At 37.2% G+C, this 18,208-nt stretch overlaps 1 protein-coding gene across 1 annotated transcript in view; it reads left to right on the top strand.

The window, feature by feature from the left end:
- The window catches only part of SYNE1 (spectrin repeat containing, nuclear envelope 1), a 315,179-nt gene that overhangs the window by 226,078 nt on the left and 70,893 nt on the right, over positions 1-18,208 (top strand). The window contains exons 99-113 of the mRNA XM_014950654.1: positions 464-614; positions 1,454-1,588; positions 1,751-1,906; positions 3,257-3,466; positions 4,925-5,026; positions 6,398-6,517; positions 7,997-8,197; positions 8,860-9,033; positions 9,415-9,546; positions 12,371-12,567; positions 13,108-13,240; positions 13,829-14,011; positions 15,293-15,442; positions 16,467-16,643; positions 17,956-18,111. Of these exons, the coding sequence (XP_014806140.1) occupies positions 464-614; positions 1,454-1,588; positions 1,751-1,906; positions 3,257-3,466; positions 4,925-5,026; positions 6,398-6,517; positions 7,997-8,197; positions 8,860-9,033; positions 9,415-9,546; positions 12,371-12,567; positions 13,108-13,240; positions 13,829-14,011; positions 15,293-15,442; positions 16,467-16,643; positions 17,956-18,111 (2,377 nt within the window). The remainder of the gene's footprint in view (positions 1-463; positions 615-1,453; positions 1,589-1,750; positions 1,907-3,256; positions 3,467-4,924; positions 5,027-6,397; positions 6,518-7,996; positions 8,198-8,859; positions 9,034-9,414; positions 9,547-12,370; positions 12,568-13,107; positions 13,241-13,828; positions 14,012-15,292; positions 15,443-16,466; positions 16,644-17,955; positions 18,112-18,208) is intronic.

Raw genomic sequence — 18,208 nt, 5'->3', positions numbered from 1 at the left:
ATAGAAACAAAAAAATCAAACAGGAAATGGTGAACTTCATTCACTGTTTACCAAAGCTAAACCCATGTGCTTGTCCTGCATTTAAATATCAGGGTTATGTCCGGCATTTTGAGAGGGGAGGTGAGTAAAGGGTCAAAGAAAATACTCTTTTTTTATTTAATGCTTTGAAGAAAAGCTTGTTTAAAGGTTACATTTTGGTGTAGTACATATTTGGTCTGTTTGGGGAGTTCTTACTTAGTAAGGGTACTTGCAAGTCTAAACGGTGTCTTAGAAAGTATCTCATCAGTAAAGAACTTCTTGCAATTACAAACCAACCTTTGTCTTGCTATCTGAAAAAACAAGCAGAGTAAAATCTTTTAAAAGTAGCAATTTAAGCATAGAATTTTCAAATTGAAAGAGGAAATAAACACCTTAAGTGTTACAACTTTTGCATTTGTTAACCTTTGTGCATCTTGCCATTCAGTGAGAAGCCCGATACGCTCTCAGAGGAATTAAGCTTGGAAGGTGAGAAGCCATCATCTGAAGAACAGATGAAGATGAAATGGGAAAGTCTGAACCAGGAATTCAATACCAAGCAGAGACTGCTCCAGAAAGCTTTGGAACAAGAACAGCTGGTAGCTATTTTTAATTTCTCTTTGCGTTTTCTCTATGAAAGCACTTGTCACAACATAAGGTACAGTATGTTCATAGCAGATGCACTAAGGTGATGTAGTTAATGCAAAGAATATGGAATAATTTATTTTTGTGGCACCTTTAAAATCTTTAAATATTGGCAATAACACTGCTCTTGTTCAGTGGTTTGAATTGCACTACCATTCAGGAAGGTAAAAAGGAACACAATTTTGATCTATTTCTCTAACCAAAGATAATTCTGTGATGTATCATCCCTCTGAAATTGACCAGTAATGACAACTTAGAGGAGAAACAGAATCTCTGATTCTGTGAAAGACTGGTATTTTCAGTTTGAATGTATTTGTTACATTCAATTCACGGTCTTATCAAGTATGTGAAAAAGCAGCAAGTGATTTCCGCCACAGAATTTTTACTCAAAGAAGCAGGGCTTAGTCACATAAATTGGGAACAGTCCAAGATCTATATTAATGTACATCCTCTATTTTATTTTTAATAGACCCAGGTCCACTATTCTTTATATAATACTACATTAAAATCAGCTTCCAAAGATCTGAATATCTTGTATTCATTTCACAGTAATTAATTATTATTTTTTGGTAAAGACAAGTAATTGTTAATTCTGGCCACAAGTATTTATTCTGCACTTCTGGTGAACGTCCTGTTGAGGAATCTTTTATCCAAGATATTCGTGACAGAACAGTCACAGGAGGGCCCTGACTGTTATTTGGTGATATCCTCAGTCAGCAGTAGAATCTGTATAGCTGAATTTTGTGCCCTATATGTGTGGTAGAAGCACTTCTAATTAGTACTTCTCTCTCAGCAGCTGTATAGCAGACCAAACAGACTGCTATCTGGAATGCCTTTGTATAAGGAGGAAGGACAGGATGAGGATAAATCCTCAGTGTCGCCAGTATTGGTTGAATTGAATCAGGCCTTTGAAGATGTGTCATCTGAGGTAACATTTCAATTGTCTTTATGACTATCTTCCAGCAAAACTGCATTTACAATGAAAACTCCTCTAGCTCTCATCTAGAAATCCAGCCCTTTCACAAATATTAGGTGTTGGAAAGAGTAGGTTGTACTTCTGCTCTAGACTTCTCTGATTCCTTTTGCTCAGGCTGGACGGGTGGAGGAGAGCCTGCAACTTGAACAGAAGCTGTATGATGGTGTCGCAGCCACCTCCCTGTGGCTGGATGGTGTGGAAGAGCAGGTCTTTGTTGACACAGCTCTGTTGCCAGAGGAAGAAACAGAAACATATCTCTGCAAGCAAGAGGTAAGGAATCCATGAATAGGAGTTTCTTTAAATTGACAATAAGAGTGCATTTTATGTAGTGCTTAGAAAGAAAATATTAGGATCCTAGATAAGTGGCATGTCATAATATATAGGTAGTTGCAGTATTCTGCTAGTGTTTAGAAGTAACTTTATTCACTGTGTAGATAACTGTAGTGGGTTGACCCTGGCTGGATGCCAGGTGCCCACCAAAGCCACTCTATCATTCCCCTTCCAAGCTGGACAGCAGAGAGAAAATATAACAAAAGGCTCATGGGTCAAGATAAGGACAGGGAGAGATCACTCACCAACTATCGTCATGGGCAAAACAGATTTGTCTTGGGAGAAATTAGTTTATTACCAATCAAAATCAGAATAGGATAAAAAAAAATTAAAAACCATATCTTAAAACTCCTTCACCCCACACCTCCCATCTTCCCAGGCTGAACTTCACTCCCGATTTCTCTAGTTCCTCCCTCGTCAGTGGTGGAGTAGGACAGGGAAATGGGCTTGTGATCAGATCATCATATGTTGTCTCTGCCACTCCTTCCTCCTCAGGGGGAGGACTCCTCATATTCTTCCCCTGCTCCAGCATAGGGATCCCTCCCATGGAAGACAGTCTTCCACGAACTTCTCCAATGTGAGTCCTTCCCACGGGAGACAGTTCTTCACTGCTCCAGAGTAGGTCCCTTCCATGGGATGCAGTGCTTCAGGAACAGACTGCTCCTGTGTGGGTCCCCTGTGGGGCCGCAAGTCCTGCCAGAAAAGCTGCTCCAGCATGGGCTTCGCTCTCTGTGGGCCTTGTACCCTTGTACCCACCGCTGCCCACTACCAAAACCTTGCCATGCAAACCCAGGCCAAGAATGTTGCAGAAAGCAGCACCTGACCTGAATTTTGTCTCATCAGAAGAGAAATAAACATAGAATCTTTCTTCTGTTTAACTTTTTTGCTAAGTGTTATCAAATCCCACAGTGTTGAAACTGAAATTAGGTGAAAAAGAAGGAGGAATGGTCTGGGATATGGAACCAGTACAAATTCATCAGCATGAGAAGGAGAGGGAAGGAGGGGAGAGGGAAGAAAAACAGACTTTTTCAGCAGCAACATGGATTTCTGCTTCACAAAGCCCTGATTTGGGCAGGTTCATATTGTTTCAGCATTTATTTTCCTCAGAGAAGTCTGGGGTTTTTTTATTATCAGAAATACTGTGGCTGCATAACTTTGTCTAGTGTGTGTTTATTAACAATGTAAAAAAAGTCACTGCATCACTGCAAAATTGGCAATGATGGTGGCAGTATGTTTGCCTGCTTTCTAGAATGTCTAATTGTTGCTTTGTTTTGTTTTCTACAAAATCAGTCTCTTGCCAAAGAAATCAAAGAGATAACAGAAGAAATGAATAAGAACAAGAATTTATTTGCTCAGATATTTCCTGAGAATGGTGATAATAGGGGTATTATGGAAGACACTTTGGATTGCCTCCTGAGAAGACTGACCTTGCTGGAGTCAGTGGTAAACCAGAGATGCCATCAGATGAAAGGAAGGCTCCAGCAAATAGCGACTTTCAAGGTATGATGATCATCTGAAGGTATTAACAGGAGTACATGTCAAATTGGGATGTAAAGGATTTGATTCTCAAAGTAATAAGAATTTTTGGTACTAAATCAAGAGAACATAGTTTTTTACTGAAAATCAAACTTCTTAGACTAAGCAAAACTTGGCACCCAAATCATGATCCAAAATTTATAATTTCTGCTAGAAGCCTTCTACAACTCATGGAATTATTGTAGAAAGTATCGTTCATCCTGCATTTTCTCACCCTGCTGGCATTATAATAATAGAATTTGTTGACTACTGTTCCCAAAGAAGAAAAAGCAACTTGAGAGTTCCACTTTACTCATTTTATAATTTCATAAATGACAGAGTACACTGTTTTTATTAGCTATGATAAAATAGAAAACATAATACTGATTCCCGGCTTTCTGATCACCTTTTACCCATACTGTTATTCTATAAGAGCTTGCATCTCAAGCTGTCTATATTGACCAAAGCAGAAAATAACGAAGAGGAGAAATGCTTGCTTTTAGAAATCTTTTCAATCTTTTCTCTCCTATTCTTATCATATAAAGCCTCCAGTATGGTTTAGTTTTAATGAAATAAACCACATAAATTCCAGCAAAAAATGGGAAAATAGTATGCTGGTGTCTTCAGATATAGGATCACCATTTCATAGGTTGTACTGTAGGATTTATTTCCAAACACCATAACCTTTCTTCTGCAGCAGATAGGAAAAAATATAATTCCAACAATTTTCAATAAAAGGCCTTTCTTTGTTAAAGAAAGAAGCTGATGTGCCTTATTTTATATCAGCAGTATTTAATATTTAAAAGAATTTATGCCAAAAATAAAAATTAGAAACACACTCCTAAAGAATGCTAAAAGTCTTAGAGAAGTGTGCTGTTTATTTTCTATTTCACCAATATTAGGAGGTTTTGGGGGCTGAATGCATTAAAAAAAAAGATTGTGGTTTGGCAAAAATTGTCAAGTGATATGTATGTGTCTAGTCTAATAAAGTACTCTAATAGTTGTAATGTGTACTTAGCCCTGTAATGTGTTGACGCCTTGTTATATTTGCTTAAGTTTGTAATGAAAACAGCTTGTTTTAAAAAGTAAAATGTAGCTTGTTTATGAGCATATGTGATTGAACAAACTCTACGAGAATAATGTATTTTTGTTAAATCAAGGTAATTGAACCTTGTTAAATAATCATCTAATTGGAAGGCAAAAGCAGAAGTGATTTCCTAGGATGTGTTTCAATAGAAGTTGGTTTAGCTTTTTGCTCATACATATCGTTATTGATTTTCAACAATGTTGCATGTTTTGTATTGGCTAAGTAGGTTGAATAGTTTGTGTGCCTTAGTGCTGACATTGTAACATTGTAACACTTTAAACTTTTTGGATCATAAAATATTTTTCAGTTGACTTATGCTGTGATTTGCCTTAATATGTTATTGTTGTCTCCTGTAGAATGACCTGAAGCTTCTGTTTACATCGGTGGCTGAAAACAAATATTTAGTTGTACAGAAACTAGCAGAGGCAGCTGAGAGACCAGAAACAGAACAAATGCAGGTATTACCAAATGTCTATTACTTGAGCAGGAGGGAGGGGAGAGATAGAATTTCTATTCAAGGTATGACTGGATTCTAGACAATAGTTCCTTTTTATGGGAGAATTTACATGTTCACATAAAATATGTGAAAATAAGTGTGTAGTACACTTCCGAGAGTGCACTACACATTTATAAATTAAAAAAAAAACCTAACAGAGTGTGTTTGGGGTTACTTTCTGTAGATGTTTGTTGTCACCCAAGAGCTACTCTTGTCTGGCTCCAGCAGGTGACTGAGAGGAAGAGACTTATCCTTCAGCTACACAAAACTACTGTCCTTTATATATCTGATAATCAAATTTTGAAGGAATTTTAATTCATGTATGAGTAAGAGAGATGGAAGTCTGTCTCTCTTTTCTGTCTTCCATGATATGAAATATTGGTAAAAATTTAGTTTCTATATGGTTAATTTAACTATCAAATAGGAAAACAACATGGTAATAAAAGAAAACTGATTATTTTTTTTTTTTTCTGAACATCCACCTTAGCTGATAAAACATTCAAATTCAAAAGCATTGCTGTTTGTTCAACACAAGATTGGGAAAGCAGAAGTAAGACCCTCAATCAGCCAAGTACCTTAGCTGCAGTGTAAGTTTAGTGACTCTATTACTAGGACTCAGGATATACTCACATGTATAGTTCCAGTATTTGGATATACAGTTTCTGAGAAGAGGCCTTAACAAAGAACTTCAACTATAGGAGTCTAACCTTGTTCTTTTAACTTTGTTATAGCTTGCATGCATTAATTCAACAGATTCTTAGGTTGAAAGACCTTGTTTCTTGCAACTTCCATTGAAAATGTAAAATTATCATCTGCATACAGTTGCAACTACCAAAATGTCCAAGTACAAAAGGGGATGTAGAAGTCATTTTCCTTGACAGTAATTTTGGCCCTATCCTAGTCCTGTAAAGGAACTCTGCACGGGTCTTTGCTATCATGCATGTCTTCTGCTGTGATGGTTGTTTGCTTGGTTCTCAGATATGACAGAAATGTCTTAATAATAAAAAAACATTTTAAAAGAAGGTATTAGAACAACTGAAAGTCCTTTTGTGCCTGTACCAAATAGTTAAAAGTGTGGAACTTCACAGCAAGGTTTTGTATAAATTCATGTATGATACTAAGCCAGTTTGTTATAAAAAAGTAATAATGCCATATTATATTTAACTTCAAGAAACAAGCTGGGCTCTTCCAACTTTGGATTATGATTTTTTGTTTATAATATCCTTTAAAATTTCAGCAGACTGAAGGACTGATTAATTCTTCAGGCAGGAAACAAAAAAGAACATTATGGTTATTAAACCTTCAAACTAAATGATGTAATTTTCAAATACAGGTCATACTGCAGGCAGAAGAAGGTTTGAAGGAACTAGATACTGGAATCAATGAATTAAAGAAGCATGTAGACAAGCTACAAATTGACCAACCTTCCATGCAAGAGCTGTCTAAGATCCAGGTATGGTTCATAAATTCCATTTTAGACCTGTCTGGTGATATCAAAGATACTACTATGCTCCTTTCTATTGTTTATAAGGCAGTTTAAAAAAGCATGATCAACAGCATTTTAATGTGTATAAAAGATTATTTTCTCCCTGATTCACTTAGTTTTTCTACTTTTGCATTTTCAGATTTTCTAACATCTCTACTTTTAGTAGTATTAACCATAAAAGCACACAAAACAATGTTTTCTTTCAGCTCTTGTTGAGCCCCTTTTCAAATAGATAAAGTTAAGATGAAATCATAAACATCTGCTGAAGGTTGAGCCCTGTTCTCACCAATGTCTCATGATCTGGGGTTTAGTTCTCTGTCACATCCATCATTAAAATAAAAAAAAAAGAAAAAAAAAAAAGAGGGGAATGAGGCAGCATAGATAGATAATGTGACCTGAAACTGGAAATGTTCTGCTTTTAATTCTGCTTTCTAATTTTTAGTCATAGAGCCTCCTGCTTTTTGTTTGTTTGTTTGTTTGTTTGTTCTGTCAGACTATATGTAGATATCTTCCTCTCATTTATTTCAGTTTTTGAAAAAGCCTTCCCTTTTTTGACAGTTGTGCTTCTCAAAATTGTCTCTTTAAATCTAGGAGAGCTTCAGTCTTGGGGGGGGAGGTGTAGTTTGCTGTAGCACTGGATGGTCATAGAGATATTTTGGTTTATTAGTTTCTGGATGTCTTGTCTTGATCAAAAAATATGGGCTTGCCCTCACAGTCAGACACATGTTCTGAGAATACAATTCTGAAAACAAAATCAAGAAAGTAATCCTGTTCAGGTGAAGGAAAGCGTCTGTAGGTTGTTCTCACTTTTATGGCTGAGGTATACAAGATGAGGAAAAACACACAGGAACTCATTAAATTCTGCCTTTTGGCTCATTTTTGGCAATATGGACACACTTTTTCTACACTTTGCTGTTCTATACGGAGTGTATAGCTCTTTTGAGGCTGGTTTGTTTTTTACTACAGGTTGTCTGCATCTTGATTGCTATCAGTAAGCTGCTGGGGCAGGAGGGGGAGACAAATCTGGATTTGAGATAGATACCAATAGTCTGTAGCCATGATAGAGCCCATCTAACCCACTGCATTACAAGAAACAAAATATAAATAGCCTCTCCAGTGTACAGTAGCCACACAGTAATCTGATTTTTGATGACTTAAGCCCAATCACAATCCTTTGCTACTTAAAGCAAGCCTTTGGGATTCTGCTAACTTTGTTCCCAAATGCATGCACTCGAAAGAGTTGCAAGTCATGCTTACTTTTTCTCTCTTTAAATGGTGACTTGTTAATTTATCAATTAAGTCAGTATATCTGCACAGTCTTTTTGAGCTGGAAATAGATATTATTCTGCTAGTATTCACAGAGGAATACAGAGACAGAAAGGTTGCTTGTAGGCAGACGTGTAAAGTGTAAAATAAGACTCACCGTTGCTACTTTTTGCCCCCAAGGATATGTATGATGAGCTGATGATGATCATTGGATCCAGACGGAATGACCTGAATCAGAATCTGGCTCTTAAGAGGCAGTATGAACGGGCTTTACAGGACCTGGCTGACCTGTTAGAAACAGGCCAAGAAAAGATGGCTGGTGACCAGAAAATGATTGTTGCTTCTAAGGAAGAGGTTCAATCACTACTTGACAAGCATAAGGTAAGAAACTGTGACATATTTCAGGACTAATCATAGCTGTAAGCTTGCACACAGAAAATTGCTAATCCTAAGGGTTCAGGAGCTTTTCAGAATGGTGAGCCAGTATTAAATTGAGTTATATTAAAACATACTGTATTTTAAATTGGAATCAATGAGCTGTTCTGACTGAATTACTTCAAAATGTTCTGTTGAAAGTCAACCCAAGTAGATAAATGTTCTTCCTCATTCTAATAAAAAGTTCTTCTTCTTGTCCTGTCATGCCACATAGCAACTTCATCCACCACTCCATTTTTTACCAACGGAAAATTATGTTTGCTAATAGCGCCCACAAAATATAAGAAGACTATCCCACTTTTTTTTATTATGGAGAATGTTTTGGTGGCGTATATCTGATTTAAGCTATTTTTGTTTATGGAATGAGAGTGGGATAGTGTTTGCATGGAAAAGATGAATTATTTCTTCAAAAGAAAGATATTTTTTTTTTTGTTGGATTTTGTGAAATGGTGGTGGAATGAAAAGTTTACTTAATTGTATGTCTACAACTACTTGATTGTACTGCTATTGTCTGAAAATTTTGTTTTAGTGGTAATGAATTGAGTAACAATTGCACTTTCTCTTTTCTATTCTCTCTTTACTCTCTCCCTCACACCCAAATTTCTCAGGAATATTTTCAGGGGTTGGAGTCTCACATGATCCTGACGGAAACACTCTTTAGAAAAATGAGTAGCTTTGCCCTCTTGAAGGAAACTCGGTCACATTCAGACCTAATGACACAAGCTTCTGCTGTATTAAAGCTGGCTCATAAACGAGGTGTGGAGCTGGAATACATTCTAGAGGTGAGAATCTCTGTGGTCTTTTCTGTACTGCCAGGATATTCTGTAATGTTGGTTTCCTATGCTTGGGCAGAATTGGTGGACATCAGTCCCTTTTATCATACACACAAAGCACTGATAGACTACGTTTTCCTCTAAATTTAAAAAAGCTGCTTAGCTACAGCTGACAAGGAGAACATGACAGCTTTATCCATGTGTTCTAAATAAAAGCTGAGCCTGACACAGAGATGGTGTCTAATTATAGGTTCACTAGACATCTGTACTGTTATTTCTGTACATTCACAACCTTGCACCTATAGGATTTCAGACTGAGAAAGCGAGTAATAAATCTTCTAGATACCCAGATAAATATTCACCATATACATGGATAATTTGTGCTTGCAGACCTGGATGCGTCTGGATGAAGATTACCAGGAACTTACCAGACAGCTGGAATCTGTTGAAGGCAGCATCCCCATAGTTGGTTTGGTGGAAGAGACAGAGGACAGGCTTACAGACCGGATTACACTTTTTCAGGTTGGTGCTTTTTAGACATTCTTTATGGAAAAGTTGGATGAAAGGGACCTCTGAAGGTCATCTAGTCCAGCCTCCCACTTGAAGCAGGACAAGTGCCACAGGCTGAATCAGCCACAGTGTTGGAAACCTCAAAACATTGAGATCGTGCAGCAAAACTGGGGACCAAATGCAGTGCCGCATCACCTCCTTCTGAAAAGGCCAATCTAAACCTTCAACTTCCAGCTGGTCACCATTGTTCTTTTTTTATTTTGTGGCACTACTGAGGAGCATTTACCTCTATAATCTTTTCATTTCTACTCAGAATAGTTTTAGGCCTTTGTTAGACTGTCCCTTAGCCTCCTGTTTGCAAATCTAAAGAAGCACATCTCCCTCAGCCTCTTTTTAAAGGACATGTAGTCTAAGTCCCTCAACATCTTAATAGTTTGGCACCAGACCCTGACTTTCTTCTTCTTGAACTCATTGCGAGGTGGTGGCAAGGCAGAATAAGGTGCAGTAGATGTGGCCTTGTCAGCACCATGTAGATAATGCAATAGCTCATCAGTTTTTCACAGTCCTAACGTAGGCCAGTGCTGAGGTCTGCCTTATTCACGATGTCTTGGTTATGGAAGATGCCAGGTTAAATACACCAGCCGTTCCCATTTCCCAGCCTGTACTGAGAAACAGGGCTATTCTGCCCATGGCACAGAATTTGCACTTCTTGTTGAGCATCCTAAGGTTTCTGCTGCCTCCAACTTCAAGTTTATCAAAGTGTCTCTGGTCTAAGTCTGCCTTTTTTTCTGTCAACCACTCTCCCTATGTTAGTGTCATCCACAGATTTACTGAGGGAGCACTATCATCATTCATGCCATTAATTAAGATGATGAAGATCTTTGGGCTCAAATATGAACAATCCCTAGAGTACTCTGCCCATTACACTCTGTCATCCAGACGTTGAGCTTTTGTTCACTAGTGTTTGAGACTGGTAATGCCACCAGTTTTCAATCCATGTAATAGTACATTTATCCAGCCTCCATTCTCTCCACTTCCAGAAGAGGGTCCTGGGGGAGACAGTGTCAAAGGCCATATCGAAGTCAGTCTCATCCACAGAGAAAGTAGTTTCATCCTAAAAGGCTGTCAAGTTAATGAATCCAAGCTAAATATTCCTGATTACCTTTTGGTTCTTTTTGTCCTTGAAAATGAATTCCAAGAGGATGTCCTTCATGATCTTTCCAGAGACTAAGGTGAGGTTGAACAACCTGCAGGTCCCCAGGTTGTCTTCCTCCTTCTCAAATGCGACAGGAACTAGTGGTTTAAATATAGTTTTCTACCACATCCTGTTTTTTCAGTCTGTTCTCAAAATGAGAATTCTGGTTTAGTGTTTTGTCTTTGTCTCAGTATACACCAGACACTTTGGTTGAGTTCTTTTTTGTTTTCTTTTTTTGATTTACAGAAAAATGTCTGCCAAATTTTTCTTGCAAATTGACTTCTTGTCTGCTCTGAATTTATTATGTATATTGTGTTTTACTAGACAGCTTTCTGCTTTTGCAATGGTATGATGAGAACTTAAGCAATCTATTGAGCATGGGTTTTATTTTGGTTTTGCTTAATTCTAGGCATTGTTTGTGTTGGTTCTGACCCTAAATTAGTTTTTCTATTTTGTTTCTTATGCCAGTTACCTGTATTAGGTTATTCAAATCCAGATTCTCGGACTCTGCTATGGCATAATTTTTAATACGTTTTTTTTTTCTCTCCCTGTGACTATGTTTAGTTTAAAAATCCATCATAATTAATTTATGGCTATCTTGGAATTTGTATGCTACTCTCTAGGAGTTATACATTTATTTGTGTATATAAGATATATATAAGTACACACACAGACACTCATATATAGATATAAAAAATCTGATAAGTTATTAGAACTCTAGGTGAAAGAAAATAAGAGTGGTAGAAAGTTCATGTACACACCATGGGATTGGTAGTTTTGTACACTTTATCTTCAGATTAGTTTCAGCATAACTGAAAAATGGGAATGCATGTACATTTTGCACTGAAATTTAGTCAAATATATAGACGTTTTAAAAATCTGTACTATCTGTGTAATGATAACAGAATTTGGCAGGTATATTTGCCCACATATCCAAATTCTTTACCCATCCACAAGTCACTATTTAAATGAAATCTGTCTCTGCTCCCAGTTGGATTCAGGCTAAGAATATTAGCACCCTTTCTTTTTTCAGTACCGTTACTTTTTCAGTGCCTTTTTTGCTTTCTTTTGCCCTAACAATCAGCTTCTCTGTTCAGGGATTTGGGTAGGTTGAGGGTGATCTCCTCTTTCGTAACCATGGGTAGCAGGAATGTAGATCAGTAAAAGAAGAGTTAGATGACCAGAGAGCTGAAGATAGGCATTGAAAGGGCTGGTGTGGCCACCTTTAATGGCTTGGTATTGGACACCTTTAACTTTTGTTGCAGTAGAGTTTTCAGCAGATGGTAGATTAAGTTCTGACATTTTAATCAATTTCTCTCGGTAATGTTGCTACCCCACCAAGGTTCTTTTGAAATTGTTCTTTTCAAGTGTGAAATATCTATACCAAGGAGGAGTTAATCATAAGGAAGTGTCCATAAACATACTAAAGTGAGTGTTTTTGTGACAGCGTGTTCAGATTTTGAGCAGGCTACCTGCATGATGGTTCTCAGGGAGCTCTAGAGCTGGTGCAGAGGGAAAAAATGTGATGTGCTGTGGTGACATTTGATGTGCTACAAAATGCAATAAAAGAAAACTAAATGTTGAGAGAGCGTGGTACCAGAGACCTGCAGAGCTATCTAACCGTCTCCTCTGTCATTACAGCATCTGAGATCTAACCTGACTGAACACCAACCTAAATTATACCAAGTGCTAGATGATGGGAAAAGGCTCCTTTTTTCTGTTAGCTGCTCAGATCTCGAAAGTCAACTGAACCAACTAGGAGAACGCTGGTTAAGTAACTCCAGCAAGGTTACTAAGGAGCTTCATAGATTGGAGACAATACTGAAGCACTGGACAAGGTAATGCTGATGTACTGGACAATATAAACTTCAGGTCAAAGTCATTCTTAACCCAGAACTATTAGATTTGACATTTAAAAGAAAGTACTTTGAGATGTATGTTTGACTACTCTACAATATCCTACTTCTGTTCCATACAAGTGCTATCATACTCTCACATTTGCAATAAAACACGTAACAGCTGGTGGGAGGAAGTCAGAAGGTGCTTTATTCAGATGAGTGTCAGAAGCCCCATATCCATACGGGTTGATAAGAAAAGGTGTGTGCTTTGCTAGGTAGCATGAGTAGCCTCAGCGTGTTCTGGTAAGTAAGGGCATTGTCACTGCTGGGTTCCTGTGAGTTTGTGTCATCACATATGTGAAAGGGAGCTTTTAGCTGCCTTTAGTAATGTTCATATGCTACTTTTGAAATCAGTTCCCTATGTGATATACAAGCTTTGTCTGTTATTCATAATACCACTGGCTTGTTGGCTTACTAGCCTTTCAAGCGAGATACATAAAGGGATTGTATGTATAAAGGTATTTATACATACCTTTACAGATATCAGAGTGAATCAAGTGAACTGACACATTGGTTACAATCTGCAAAGGAGCGACTTGAGTTTTGGAGCCAGCAGTCTTTGACAGTTCCTCAGGAACTGGAAACAGTCCGAGACCACCTGAACTCCTTTTTGGTAAGTCATTCATGGACCTTAGACAACTTTTTCTCTCCAATTACAAATAAACAGATGAGCAGTCATATGGTTATAAACTTCTTCTCATCATGGAAGTAGTGACTATGCAAAAAAAAAAAAAAAAAAAAAAATCTGCTTCTGTAGGTGAGCTGTCCTTCAAAGAACTGGTGTGTTTGCACATTCAGCACTCCTTTGCTCTATGCAGGGTTTAATATTTTTCCTAGAACTTTTTTTTTTTTTTTTTTTTTTTTTTTCTCAAAATGGGAAAGAGGAATATAAAAAAAAAAAAAAAAAAAAAAAAATCTGCTTCTGTAGGTGAGCTGTCCTTCAAAGAACTGGTGTGTTTGCACATTCAGCACTCCTTTGCTCTATGCAGTGATTGTAAAGCCTGATGATTCTGAAAACAGAAAATGGTCTTAGACTGAAAACAACTTCTGTTCTCACTTGGTCTGAAGTATAGCTGGTAAACACTAATAGAAATTACATATTTTTAAGAGGAAGGGATGATATTCTTAGCTTTCTGAGGTAAAGCTTTAAGTACAGTAAACAAGCAGCTGATTATTTCCACAAAAATTATTCTGCTTACAGGAGTTTTCAAAAGAGGTGGATGCTAAATCATCACAGAAATCGTCTGTCCTGAGTACTGGGAATCAGCTCCTCAGGCTGAAGAAGGTGGATACAGCAGCACTGCGTGCGGGATTGTCCCACATTGACAGCCAGTGGACAGAGCTGCTCACACAAATCCCAGCAGTACAAGAGAAATTACACCAGGTAAGGAAAGCCAGTCGTGGCCTTTGATATTCCAGAAAATTCAGACCATACATTTGGCACTGCCTTTGAGAGATAGTTGCTCCCTTCCTCAATTTACCCATGTGAGATAAGATACAAACAGCGTTACTGCTATTTTAATGTGACACCACTTACACTCATGTCCAAATCTTGTCTACCCATTCTGTCTAACACCAATTGATGTTAATGTCAAACTTTCAGTTACGTCTGTTAAATTTTAACCAAAGAACAGATGAGGGTTTTTTCAACATGTTGATATGCTTTTTTGAAAAAAGGTAGTTCACATCCCTGTGTCCTGTCCGATTCTGATAGTGGTTTTGTTCAGATTGAACAGACTGGGTTCAAGTCTATGAAGGACAAAATAAATATAAAAACACTGTGCAAGGCTCCTGCTACTGTATGTAGAAGCAGGAGAGTTTTGGTTGTGTAGTTTTGGTTTTTTGATGCTATAATACTAAAGTTAAAGAATTATACTGGTCTAAAAGCTGGGTTAGTATTTAGTTGCTAGGAGGTTATCACTATAAGTGGTTTCTTCAGTTCATAATTTGGAATGCTTTCAGAGATAGTAATATCATCATGATTTTAGGGTAAGAAAGGAAGGGTAACAAATATTACCTGAGTCTAACAAAAAAAGTCTGTAACAAAATAATGTCATTCAGTATTTCTCTGAACTGTCTTGTAACTATATATGTACCTAAAAATGTCATAGAATAAGTTTCTGAGTAACTAAATGTAAGCAAACACCACTGTATCATATGTTGAACATGAGTCTCTTAAGAAAGCAATGGGTACTATTCAAAATGAGCCTATTTAGAAATCATCACCACAAGAAGAGTTGTATATAATTATTTTCCATGGGTCGATTCATTAGCCATTTTCAAGGACAGGAAAACTGTAGTTTAAAGTTGATCTTTTACATAAGCCCAAGACTGAATTATGGAATGAGAATGCAGAACCATTTGGAAGGCAGAAATGGAATCTTTAAGTTTATTCAGTTTCTTTGTATAACGAAGAATGGAAATAAGAAGCCTTTAATATAATATTTTCTTTTTAAGATGCTTGCAGTTATACAATAGATCTATTAAAACCTCTTCCCTTTATTAATTTTTTTTTTTTTTTTAAATAAACTTCAGGGATATGTTAGGGATATAGAATAACATGATAATAAGAGCAGGAAAAGGAAATGCTCTGTGGCAAGGCAAAGCAAGGAATTCTTATCCATTTTCTTCACAACATGCATTTTAAGTCTGGTTATCTCTGCAGCTCCAGATGGACAAAATTCCTTCTCGTCATGCTATCACTGAAGTTATGAGCTGGATTTCCCTGATGGAAAATGTCATTCAGGAGGATGAAGAGAATATAAAAAATGTAGTAGGACAGAAAGCCATTCAAGATTATGTCAAGAAGTACAAGGTACTAAGTGGAAATGTTACTGATTTCCCTTTTGAATTATCACTATTAAATATGTATACATATGTAAAGTATCAGTGATTTAAGGAAAAAAAATAAGCCCAAAACTTACATTGTGGAGTGGTTAGAATTGTACACAAGTTACAATTTGGTAATATTTGATACAGTGTAAAAGAAGCCAAAATTATTTTTTCTCTGCTGTTTAGTTATGGCAGGAATATAATTTTTAATATGCTTACTTTAACTTCCAGGTAAATCCAAAGCAATATGCACATGATTAAACCTCATTAGATCTGCCTTGCACCCAAAACCACAAAGCACTTTGCAAATTACATATGCTTTTTTATGAATTCTCTGCATAACATCACCTTCTCCTCAAAGTGTAGCCTGTTCTTGAATGGAAGGTGGCCAGTGATTTACAGGTCAAGATAATTTTCATCAGTATCTGAGGCAAAAATGAGAGATACTATATCTTGAGATAACTGTTGAGGAGTATAGATATAGCAGAATTTCACTTCTTTAACTAGATCAGTAGCACTCTAGTAATAGATGTGCATACAGTGACTTTATTCTCAATGGCATGTTTGTTTCACTAGTCTCCTGAAAAATCATTTCTTGGCTATTATTCTTCTTTGTATGTAAGAATATTTTCCATCTTATCTGTTTTTGTATTAAAAATTTTGAGACTACATGAAAAAAAAGAATATTTACGGGTTTTTTCTTAGATCTAATCCTTGAGCCCTATATCAATAATTTTGCTGATTTTTTTTTTTTTGGGGGGGGGGGGTGGGTGTTAACAGGTAGGGGGAAAGGCAGGTCCTTTATTCAAAAGGCAGTGTATCACCAGTTTGTTTCTTAATATTTAGGAAAAAGTATCAGTGTTTTTAATTGCTGTTCAATTGCTAAAAAAACTTTTAGCTTAATTGTGGTAAAGCTGTAATTTGTGAACATTTTCGTCTGTTTTGCAGGAAGGTAAGAAATTATTGTACTTATGTTTTGGGGTTTTTATTCCCTTCTTTTCTACTAGGGTTTCAAGATAGATTTAAGTTGCAAACAGTTGACGGTAGACTTTGTGAACCAGTCAGTGCTGCAAATTAGCAGCCAGGATGTTGAAAGTAAACGTAGCGACAAAACTGATTTTGCAGAACAGCTTGGAGCAATGAACAGACGTTGGCAAATCCTGCAAGGCCTGATAACGGAAAAGGTAATGAAAAAATGCTAGGTGCTCTGTTGTGAACTTTCAAAATACATAAACTATAGGGTAATAAGGGTTGGAAGCCTCTGCAGGTCATCTAGTCCTACCTCCTGCTCAGAGCTAACTTTACATTTAGAACAGATTTGATGGGGACTTGCTTAGCTGAGTTTTGAAAATCTCCAGGCACAAATTCCACACCCTCCTTGGGCAGTCCGTTCCTGTGATTAACCAGCCCTGTTTTTGCCTTGCTCCCAGTCAGGATTTCCCATGTTGCAACTTGTGGCTGTTATCTCTCCTCCTCTTCCCGCACGTCTCCAAGAATAGTGTGCCTCCATCTTCTCCATAACCCCCCATCGCGAGTGGACAGATCAATGAGATGCTTCCCTTGCCCCTTCCCCAGTTTGAATGAAGCCAGCCTCTCCTTGTATGTCATGTGGTCCAAACCCCTAATGACCTTAGTGACCATTCACCAGTTTGTCAATCTCTCCCTTGCACTGGAGGGCGAAAATGGGTCACAAGCGTTAAGGAAAAGGAAAGAACCACTTCCCTTGACGTGCTGGGCACGCTCTCAGTAATCTAACCCAGTGTGCAGTTGGTCTTCATCAGCATAAACGCACACTGTCCATTCATTGTGTCCAACTTATTGACCACCATGGCCCCCTAGATCCTTTCTTCTCTCCAGCCTGCTGCTAGCCTGTATTGTTGCATGAAGTTATTTTGTCTGAGGTTCAGGACTTTACATTTGTCTTTACTGAATTTCTTGAGGGTTGATGAGCCTATTTCTCCATCTGCTGTTTTCAAATCCGGCTTTGGGGTTTGGTTTTGGTTTGGGGTTTTTTTTTAGAATAGAAGTGCTATCTCATTTGCCATTGAATAACACCTAGAACAATCAGAAAAATCTAAGAAACTTTGAAGCAATCAATTGACAAAGAAAGTAATATAAATCTTCATCTACTTTACACAGATATAAGCAAGGAATATAAAATGAATGTTTGTATGCTTAATTTTATATTATTCTTGTTCTCTGAAAAGAATTCCACTTCATAAATACATTCTGCTAAAGTATTAGCTTCTTTCAGCATGTCATAATATTTTAATACGTTATCTCTGTATTATCACTTCTGGATAAAGCAGGTTTTTTATTATGGACTCTTTTGAAATAGTAGATATATCTTGATTTGAATGCATATACTGGTTTTAAATTCTGAAAGCATTGAATTACAAGAAGGCACTGGTCAGCATTGGTCTTCACTGATTTATTTAATTGACACAACAATGAAGGTAATTGTATGAGAAAGTATATACTCATATTTCTTTGCAGATCCAGCTGTTGGAAAGTCTGCAGGAATCCTGGGCAGAATATGAAAATAGTGTGCAGGGCCTGAAAACTTGGTTTGAAACCCAAGAGAAGAAGCTGAAACAACAACAGAAAATTGGAGACCAGGCTTCAGTACAGAATGCTTTGAAGGACTGTCAGGTAATATCCCCTTACAAATAATAATATTCTCTTTCCAAAAGTTAGAAGCAGTACTTAATAAAGCCATGTGAAATCTTTGTATCAGTGAAGTCAGTGA

Source organism: Calidris pugnax, unplaced genomic scaffold (assembly GCF_001431845.1).
Source record: "Calidris pugnax isolate Ruff unplaced genomic scaffold, ASM143184v1 scaffold24, whole genome shotgun sequence".
Lineage (NCBI taxonomy): Eukaryota > Metazoa > Chordata > Aves > Charadriiformes > Scolopacidae > Calidris > Calidris pugnax.
This window is presented reverse-complemented; position numbering and strand designations above follow the sequence as displayed.